The 10,882-nt window shown below is 39.0% G+C and overlaps 1 protein-coding gene across 1 annotated transcript; it reads left to right on the top strand.

Moving 5' to 3' along the window:
* Positions 1 to 5,706: 5,706 nt before the first annotated feature.
* On the top strand, positions 5,707 to 10,478 carry LOC110535594 (homeobox protein engrailed-2a-like). Its single transcript, XM_021620685.3, has 2 exons — positions 5,707 to 6,552; positions 8,455 to 10,478. The coding sequence occupies exons 1-2, from the start codon at positions 6,069 to 6,071 to the stop codon at positions 8,772 to 8,774; spliced, it is 804 nt and encodes a 267-aa protein (XP_021476360.3). The 5' UTR covers positions 5,707 to 6,068; the 3' UTR covers positions 8,775 to 10,478.
* Positions 10,479 to 10,882: the final 404 nt, after the last annotated feature.

The following is a 10,882-nucleotide window of genomic DNA, read 5'->3' as shown; positions in this document are numbered from 1 at the left end:
CTGCAGAGCTGCCTCCAGAACAAGACTCACGACGAAAAACGCTAACCTGTAATATCTCAAACAGACGTTTAAAAAATGCTTCCTCATAGAACATGACGGCTCATGTTGCTCATTGGCTGAGCTGCTCAATCAGCGGTCTACTCGCATTAAATATTTTTCATGACAGGGTAGCCTTATATGCCCAAATCATTCTGTTGTTGTGGTAGGGTATGCCCACACCATTCAAACACATGAAACCTGCATACTTCTTTTTTTTTTTAAATGGAAGGAAAACTATTTCACTCATGTTGTAATTAATTATAGGTCATATTTCATAGAAATCTGGAAAAACTCAGTTAGGCTACTAAGAATATGCTAAAACAAAGACGGGGGTGTTTTAGGCCAGGATTGATGGCGTGTGGATTTGACTGTGATATTACTGTTCTGTTCTTGAGTGACCTAGGATGAAGAAAAAAACAGCTCTCACCGAGACAGATTATTAAAATGGGCGAGACGTGCTTTCCGGTTTTAAAGGCCACAGGAAGCTGGCGGCTTTGGGCCGACCCCGGTGACAGAGCTGATATCTTAGCGACCCCATTCATAGGGAGGAACGGTGACCGGGGTGGGAGAGGGAGAGGGAGGGTGGCGAATAATGCACATCTGCAACGGTCCAGTGGTGGAAAAAGTATTCAAATATCATACTTCAGTAAAAGTCAAGATACCTTAATAGAAAATGACTCAAGTAAAAGTGAGTCACCAAGTAAAATCCCACTTGAGTAAAAGTCTAAAAGTATTTGGTTTTAAATATACTTAAGTATCAACAGTAAACGTATAAACCATTTCAAATTCCTTATATTAAGCAAACCAGACAGCACAGTTATTTTTTGGGATGGATAGCCAGGGGCACACTGCAACACTCTGCCAAAACGTACAAATGAAGCATTTGTGTTTAGTGAATCCACCAGATAATAGTCAGTAGGGATGACCAGGGATGTTCTCTTGATAAGTGTGTAAATTTGACAATTTTCCTGTCAAAATGTCACGAGAACTTTTGGGTGTCAGGGAAAATGTTTGGAATAGAAAGTACATTATTTTCTTTAGGAATGTAGTGAAGTAAAAGTAAGTTGGCAAAAATATAAATAGTAAAGTCGTACTTTAAGTAGTACTTTACTTTAAGTACTTTAAAGTAGTTTTACTTAAGTACTTTACACCACTGGGACGGTCTCACAGCCCATGTGATCTATGATCTAGCATAGACCGTGAACAGCTTCCATTCACAAATCTTTCCCTGTGCATCGTCACCTTTTGTAGTTGAGGTTCTCGATCCATGGCAGTAACTTCTTGTGACGTCTCAGAAAATCCTAGCCAAAAGAAAAACAGGAAAAATAGGGTTAGGTACTCAGGATGGTTTGCAGTACATGCATACGCACACGTAGGCCAAACTTAACCAATGTCAATTTAAAAAGTATCTGAAAAAGGCACGAATTTGTATATGCAGACACATTATGTATGCAGAATTGGTAGTTCATATGAAATGTATCAACACCGATTTTTGTTTTGCCACCGCATCTTCCAAAGTAGACAGTCTTGGACTGAATTCAGTGAATTGTTAATTATCGGTTCATGTTGGCTATAGGCTAGTCTACATTAAACATTTGCATAACATTTTATTAGTCATTTAGCAGGCACACAGCAGCTCTGTAGAAAAGTGACAGGTTTGGGTTGTATGCATGCATGGCCTTAAGGGTTATCAATATTTCCACCTTCCCTGAAGGAGCACATGAATATATAAATGCAAAACATCCATTTTACATAACCATAAATGAGTTATTAGCTAATATAATTTACATAAGCAACATTTCTTTCCGATTTGAACTAAATTGGTTAGAATACAGCTAAATTGTAATGTTCATAATAACCTGCTATTTTGTGTTAATATACAATAAACAGACTCAATTGTTGTTATGAGTGACAAACTTTTAATTGGAAGTGTTTAAAGAGGCTCCGCTTACAATAATAGGAAAAAGTGGCCTAGATTTATCAGGTTACGGAACGCATGAAGGCATAAAGCCTACTATACCCATAAGAGGCATAATTGACATGCACTGGCTTTCGCTTTGCCGATTACCATCGTTCTTTTTTGCCAACTATTGCAATAGGTGTTTTAAAGAATAAATCCCTTGGAATTCGTTGAAAATAGACTGCTTTGAGTAAATATCTGATTTCCTTCGTCGGGCCAGTGTCCATTCAGGGAAAGGTATAGGGTTGCTGTCAGGGCGCGATGTTTTGTCTGGGGGGATTAGACTGGTGCGGACGTGCGAATACCCAAGAAATCTTTAGTAAATCAAATACCGTTTGCAAACCAGGTGTGAGCTCTCGTGTTGCGGCATTGACCACCAGCAGACTAATACGCTATATGCAATGTGCACAACACAAACAACAACAAAACATGATAACCAGAATGATGTCACATTCAGGCATAATAAAAATGTCAATGTGGCATACCCCTTTACGAATCTCACTACTTTTTAAAGGTTTATTGCCAAACCGACACAATGCTAACCGATACAGCTCATGTATGCCTACCATAGGCTACGAGAGATGGGTTACGATCTCAATCGTAAACCGAAATTATATGCACAATGCGTAAATGCATACGAGGGCATATTGCAGAGATAGGTAAAGACTCTGCTAAGAGGGCTGTGGCCAAATGCACGCTTGTTATCATGTTATAGGCCTATCTGGGATCCCGAGTGGCGAAGTGGTCTGAGGCATTGCATCTCAGTGCTAGAGGCGTCACAACATACCATGGTTCGATTCCAGGCTGTATCACAACCGGCCGTGATTGGGAGTCCCATAGGGCGGCACACAATTGGCCCAGCGTCGTCTGGGTTAGGGTTTAGCCGGGGTAGGCCGTCATTGTAAATAAATATTTGTTCTTAACTGACTTGACTAGTTAAATAAAGGTTACATCAAAAAAATTATAATGTATATTTCAGCCATGCATTTAATACAAACGATCAATAGGCTACACACATCCCCGCATCCACACTGAATTAGTAAACATTCTTTACAAGACAAAACGATAGTCACGAAACGATGTTGGGAATTATAAAATAACAAGACATCAAATGTAGCCTAACATTTTTGGGGAGTTCATTTCACCTAACTTTTAGGCAACATAATCCAAGTAACGGAATATGTGCACCCGTCAGTATAAGGTGCAAGGTAGAAAGGTAGAAAGAAAATGTGAGGTAACCTATGTCAACATTTTAAGGAAAGTCTGTTAACCGGGTGCAGGGTGACACCACAAACAGACGAAGTCTACCAATTAAGGGATATACGATGCCATACTGTCCAATATAATCAATCAAAAACAACCAATGTAGCCCTTCAATGTTGACATGTATAGGCCAATAAGAGCTTGCAAAACAAAACGCATAAAACTACATTTATTCCATTTTTAATACCACCATATAGGCCCATTGAAGCACCCTATTTATAATTGCCTGTGGTCTGGTCTGTATGACTCTTGACTTGAAATCGTGAGGTTTCCTCCACGCCAGCCCTGTTTTGCTGTGGCTGACAGCGAGAGCAGCGAGAAGGCGGAGGGGGTAGCGGGCCTGTCTGGCCGCCATTGTCTCCTGTTCATTTATTAGTGCTCGGGATAATCTGGGACTCCCTCACAAGAGAGAAACAATCACAGCATGAGAGTGGCCTATCTAATTACAACCTTTACTCAGAACTTTCACTCCATCAGCTGGAGAGATAAGATGGACACTGCATGGTGGTTGTGCATGGTTCATGGACCGCTGCCGCTCCCAACCATATAGGCTACTGTCAGACAGGCACTGCTAGAAAATGGATGACGTATGGAGATCGCTCTATGGTTGAAATGTAGGAATTTATTAACAGAAACCACCAGGCTATTGGCCAAAATGACTATCGTTCAAGTAGTCCTATGCGGGGCTCACATGATTTGGCCATTTTGCATGAGCCAATAAGACTACACAATGTAGAAGAAAATGTGTAGGCCTATTCGAGATGCATTCTCTGTAGAGCTGGCACGCTTTCATTTTAAACTGTGTACATAAAGTGCAAACAATAGAAATACGATAATAGTTCGCACACATTATAGGGCACAGTCAGCCAACTGTTTTTTGAAACAGTGAAAGGCTATGCCATTTACCGCAGGACAATGCCTAAAAAGTTGTGGTCTAATTATAGGGTCTTAATACACTAAAGAGGTACCGTCATTCTAAAATTAATATTCTACCGTCCTCTCCAAAAACTCTTCGTTTTTCCACGGTCCATGAACGTTCGACGCACGAGTTGACCAATAATAATGACCTTTCGTTTTGTGGAGACTGAGTGGAAATTATATACCTTTTTCCGCTTAATTGTGAAATGCCACAAGTTTCAAATGTATATGCTACCTAGCTACAAATAATTAGAAATTAGACACGTTACCATTACTGTGACAATAATTTACATCACTGGTACAGAAGAGGTTGAAAAAACAGTTCCACAATTCAGTTATTGTTTACCTAAATTTGACAAACGCTATGGGTCCAATGCTAAATACAAGAATGCATCATCCAAGGGATCCATCATCACTCACTCATGCGTTGTTTTACCCACTTCGTCGCCAACGTGATATTTCAGATCAAATAGCAACTTATCTCTCGCGACTACGGCAAGGCAAGCTCTGAATCCTGATTTGAGTGAAAACAGCCAAGGAGTTGGTCAGTAAAGTTTTTCCCAAATTTGTCTTTGGCGCGACTCTATATCATGTGCACCGTGAACACAACAGTTTGTTTGCATAACATATTTTTTTAAAGGGCTAGCGACCCATTTTTGCTTTGAACCTTTATATAATCATGAAAGAGCGCATGAAGACATGAAAAGGATTTCCAGATTGTATGACTGGCTATTATTGCATGACTGGCTAAGAGATTGCATGAATTGGCCATTAATGGTGGGGCTTTAGAAACTCGGGATGGTCAATGCCCTGTCAATGTCATGATGCATGCGACACAAATCCGCAATATTAAATATCATAAATAACTCCTCAGAATGAAAAGCTCCATAAAGTAAAAGAGGTACACAATGTCCCAAATAAAAAAACGCACCGAGTTAAAAACCCTAAATGTAAAAACCCCAAACAATGCTTCAATGCGAGCCATACAGACTCCGGTATCCCCCACCCAATTTTGGTTGCAGAGGCTATCCCTAATGTACCATAGTAGTTGGTTACTGCTTCGATACTTGGGTACAAGTTACATGCCCGAAACAAAATAGTTATAACATGCGAACGTCACACAGCAGGCTATTAACCGACTCTCCATATTTTGCCCAATCTTACAATTACATTTTTAGTCTATATCAATATAATTATTTTTTTATGGAAAGGCATTTGACCATTTCCAGATTAAGCATGCATTACGCATGAATGGAAAATACAAACCTCCAACTACAACACAAATTCACCAATATAATAGTCAATCAAACAGAAGATACATTTAGTGTAGGTATGTCGTTTTATTCCAGAACGCCTTTCCTTTAAGAAGACGAGATTGGGCGTTTTGTCGATTATTCACAAGTCACTGTCACGTGGTAAACATTCTCCCAGTCTATTGGTTTAAGGCACGTGTCTAGGATAACCGCTGCAACGTCACTTGGGGGCTCGTATTGAAAATAAGAACAAAACTCCAGTGAGTGTATTTCAGGATCAGAAGCCTCTTTATTTACCCTTAGTTTAGTAATTGAAGCGCTTGTATTGGATAGACTGAAAACGGATAGTACCAAATTGGATGGGCAAATGACAAATGGTGTCTATCCAGTGCAACAATATAGGATAGCCAAGTTTGGGAATATATGACCAAAACTATGTTTTTCTCTGTGGGCACTATCGCAAAGGGTTGCATGGTGTCCAGTACACTCAACAAGATTTGACTTTCTTTTTTCTTTTTTAAAACCTTTATTCAAACATTTGAAAAGCTCCGCCTCCCACAGAAGTGGATTGCGCTCATTTCGGTGCGGGAGAGCAATAAAGGGGTTAAGGAAAGAAAACTGGAAAGTGTATCAGTATGGAAGAAAATGATCATAGCAACAGAGATGCGGTGCGCCAAGGGTCGGCGGACGAGTCAAACAGAGTGATACTCCCTCTATTACAAGCGCCGGGCAACCTGCAGCAGATCCCGCACCGAGTCACCAATTTCTTCATCGATAATATCTTACGGCCGGACTTTGGCCGGAAAAAAGAAGATAACATAAATCATGACGAAAGTAGTCACGCTACCAGAGAGAACCATAGCCCGGCTGTTCCAAGAGCGGAGCAAGTGGGGATTACTGTGCCAACGGAGGGAACTTCCACTCCTCATCCAGGCGGCGTGGCCAAGAAGGCTGAAATAGCGACCGAAGAGCCCCTGAAACCCCGCGGGGAGAATGGAGATCAGTGCCTAAGCTCGGACTCGGATAGTTCTCAAGCCAGCTCAATTACACCATCCAAACCGCCTATGCTCTGGCCAGCTTGGGTGTACTGCACCAGATACTCGGACAGGCCCTCATCAGGTAGGCTAGGATTATTTTCCCTCGTCTTTGTAACCTGAAATACACCGGCCCGTTGACCTCAAACACCTTGACCGAGTTCTTCCAGGAAAGGAGGGCAAATAGTGTTCGCCTGTTTTAAGATCAGAAAAAATGGAAAATATAAGATTCTAACCTTGCAAAATCTTCAAAGTGTATCGGTGGAAACACAAGACTAATAATAAAATCATAAGAGCCGATAGCCTATCAATATTCTAGAACGCTAAAGAATTGTCACGAGTTTGAATAATGGCATAATTTCACGACAAAACAAGCCGCTCAAAATAGCATCTTGCATTGCTTTAAAACTGAAATGTGCAAACGCAGGGGTATTGGAAGTCTACACATTAATGTTAAAAGCCTATAGCGTGCGGGATAAATAGTAATTTTTCGAATTTTGGAATAGCCTCATACAATTTAGTATTTTTTCACGAGTATTTCAATTATAATGCCATAATACGAATATGATACCGTCAATGCGATGGCTATTGCTTTGGGCTAGCTAGATCATAGCCAATGTAATACTAGGTTAGCCTACTAGTATAGGTTACTATAAACACCGGCGCACATATCACCAAAACAATAAGTCTTTCAAAGAATTATGAAGAAAAAAAATACAATAGGTTAAAGGACTTTATAGGGTATTTTTCCTCGACAATTCTGTCGTGCAAATCCACTCTTTTTGTTTATGCATGAGATTTCACAACGGAGTTGCCAGGGTCTCTAAATATTTAGCATATTTAGCACACAAAACATGAACGCTTCCTTCATTGTTCTATATTCTACTTGTGTAAAAACTCAAATATTCGAATGCATTTTCGTTCATTTCTAAAAAATCGTATTGTACACAATGTTCTCATGCATTATGTAACGTGGATCGCATGAACTAGACTACTATTCGATGGTATCCCCATGGGCTGCATATCTTAAAACGTCGTATGTTGGTTTATCATCTCCAGCGAGCTCCAAATGTATTGAATAATCTCTTTGATAGTCATCCAGGCCTACTTGCCCAAACAGACGTCACCACTTTTTTTTGTTAATCAAATAGTTTCGCCTGACGATTTCTTACTACTCAATTACAACCCATCATGTTTACCCACCAAAGGGCAAACTTGGAAAAGTAATTAACAACAGCCAAAGACCGAATTCAGCAACCTATAGGCTACGATATAAGCCAATGTATTCCACTAGACATCGTCAAGCCTAGACTATTAGCCTAACTGTATATAAAATGAAGAGTTAAATATAAACAATTGTTTACGAAAAATACATATTTGATAGTATTCAGTAAGTTGCAGTTGAGATGGGAGGTCCAGTTGTGTTGATATATTTCAGGCCTACTCAGCATATCCTTTAATAACCATAACAAACTACGGAACCGACATGCCCCAACGGTATAGGCCTACCTACCCTCTACATATCTTCCAATGCATTGTTCTACGTAAAGAAGTGCGGAACTACGGTTACGTTATCAATATTCATCTTTATTCCTCACTATTTTGACAACTCTTGTGTGATATGGAATGGTATGCATTGAAACGAACACTCAAATTCTTAGAAAAAAGGGTCTATCTAAAACTTAAAAGGGGGCTGTCCCCGTAGGAAAACCCTTTGAATAACCCTCTTTGGTTGTACCTGGAACCAAAAAGGGTTCTCCTAAGGGGACAGCCGAAGAACCCTTTTGGAACCCTTTTTTCTACGATTGCACGACACTTGGCATACAGCGTAATAATAAATAAGTAGGGACTACATTCATTCATTAATGTATGTATTACTACACAGTTGTAGTAACTGGAACATTTATATCCTATAGGCTACACCAAGCTTTCACATTTCATATTTTGATTGGTTTTGGCTAATAATAATATTTTTTCTAAAACACAGGACCGAGATCTCGAAAACCAAAGAAGAAAACCACCGCCAGGAAAGAGGACAAGCGACCAAGGACGGCCTTTACAGCTGAACAGCTACAAAGACTAAAAACCGAGTTTCAAACGAACCGGTATCTGACCGAACAAAGGCGACAGTCCCTGGCGCAAGAACTCGGCCTTAACGAATCTCAAATCAAAATCTGGTTCCAGAACAAAAGGGCAAAAATCAAGAAGGCCACCGGCGCAAAAAACACCCTAGCCTTGCACCTGATGGCACAGGGACTGTACAATCATGCTACGACGTCAAAAGATGACAAATCAGACAGCGATTGATTTCGAGCGAGATACAGATCAGTATATTTACAATGCAATAATTTCATCGAATAAAGGGCCAGTGTATAGAATATACCAGCATAAATTGATAAATATATAGATATTTCTGCAATATCATGTCTATAAAAATATGTTGTAAAAAGGTACGTTTTCAATCTCCTGTAACGTGTGTCGTTTTTCTTCCAGGAAAAGTATAAATGCTTGTCATACACTTCATTTTATATTGCTATTCATTGTCATTTTTTACATTATAGCGCTTTTATCTGGCACTTGACGTTGAGATCTGTCAGTGATGTGAAAAACAACCTGCTTAAGTCCAAAGAATATTTTCTGCTGCATCCAGGCAACTGTGAATCTTAATACATTTGCTGACAAGATATTTTATTCCCATGGTTATTATGGTTTTATTGAGGTTTAGTGTAAAAAGGACATAGCAAGGGTTTTGAGTGTCAGTGATGTGCAGACTTAATTGAAAAGTAGATGGATTTTAATACTATTTTTGGAAAATTTATATAACCACAGAAGTGATTGGGTAGCAATGTTTTGGTTAGCAAACATAATACACGCATTGCTAATACGTAGGACACAAATGTAGTTTTGTCTCATAACTACATCTAAGCCAAGTTCATTTCCATGAAACATTGTGCGTGTTCTGTGTTATATCAGTGTACCAAGGCCTCTATAAATCGTTTTTGAAGAGCAATATAAATCATCTCTTGTAGCAAATTGCTTTGAATGATTACAATGTTGCCTATAACGTGGGAGACAACTCTGTGGCATAGTGACAATGATGACAAAACGTTTAACACACTCTTGGCTGAAAGTTTTATAGGCCTACTTGATCAAAAGTAGGCACACGGTATCTGATGTAGGCTGTCAACTATACGTCCCATGGAGTTATTTCTCTATATACATGTTTATTTAATATACATATATATCATTTTAAAAAAACAGACAAAACCATTAGTGACTGTATAACAATTGTTGAAAATCTCTTTTATTGTTGTTGAAAGGATTTCATATGTGTATTTATATATATTATATTGAGGGGCAAAAAATCTATCCAATGAACGGTGTTGCTTTAGAGTAGATTTCTGAGGTATTTACACTGCTTGTTTATCCTGCAATAACGTCTCTTTGAAAATGGTTTATGGGGCCTTTGCATGAAAGCTGCAATTTGTTGTACTTGGGCAAATAACTGTGTTTATAAACTTCTGTCTTTGTCGACAAGAGTATGATCAAGCTAAGTTTTAGACTATCCATACCAAATTGTGGACTTTTGCCTTTTGAATTGTTTTGTTGTGTATCTGCAAAAAGTGTGTTTGAATTACAATCCACCAAACTGAACACACTTTGCCTTAAAGTTCAAGCGAGAACTTTTTTATGAGACAGAACTGTGCCGAATCAGAGAAGCAGTATTACTTCAAAATGCAGACTATTTGATTCAAGATTATTGCCTTCATGAAAACTGCTGGTGTGACATATTGAATTTCCTCATCAGCGAATATCTATCTATAGATGAATATGTTTAAATGAAATTACAACACGGAGTTGTATTATTATACAATGCTATTTTTATTTTATGTTCAACATATTCTTTGGTATAATGTACATAACTTTCATGTATGTATTAATTGTGTAATTAACTGCCTCATGAAAAACTGGAAAAGAAAAGTCAATAAACCTCGAAGATACACTTAAAAAGGTATCTAGCATCATCCTTTTTCCACAGTTATCCACAGTCAAGGATAATTGAATGTCTATGAGACATGAGCATTTCTATGTAAACACAGAAAGATTGGAAAGAAAATGTGATCCTCCATTGCCAAAATAGGAGTGGATCCCTGTGGATGATGTCATTGGTTTTGCAACACCGCTGACCAAAGAGGAATTTGTAGTAACCTTTCGACCAAAAAGGTCAATGACAAAATGCCAAAAAAAGTATATTTACATGATTTGAATGTGTCCACCATGTGTTGGTACTATTACTACCCCTGAGTGTTTAGGTCCAGCCCAGAAAGGTACATGAGCCGTGCCCTATTATTTGGTGTAACACCCAAAATGACACTCCCTTCTGAAGACCATTGGCGTTACAGTTACCTTACCAA

This window comes from Oncorhynchus mykiss, chromosome 11 (assembly GCF_057628025.1).
Source record: "Oncorhynchus mykiss isolate SJ-2025 chromosome 11, ASM5762802v1, whole genome shotgun sequence".
Lineage (NCBI taxonomy): Eukaryota > Metazoa > Chordata > Actinopteri > Salmoniformes > Salmonidae > Oncorhynchus > Oncorhynchus mykiss.
The sequence above is the reverse complement of the archived record's forward strand: the minus strand, read 5'-3'. Positions and strand labels throughout refer to the sequence as shown.

Excerpts from the sequence above, each read along its gene's own strand:
- LOC110535594 (XM_021620685.3), top strand. The coding sequence starts at position 6,069 with ATGGAAGAAAATGATCATAGCAACAGAGATGCGGTGCGCCAAGGGTCG. Across the intron at positions 6,553-8,454 it reads CTCGGACAGGCCCTCATCAG|GACCGAGATCTCGAAAACCA; the intron begins GTAGGCTAGGAT and ends TCTAAAACACAG.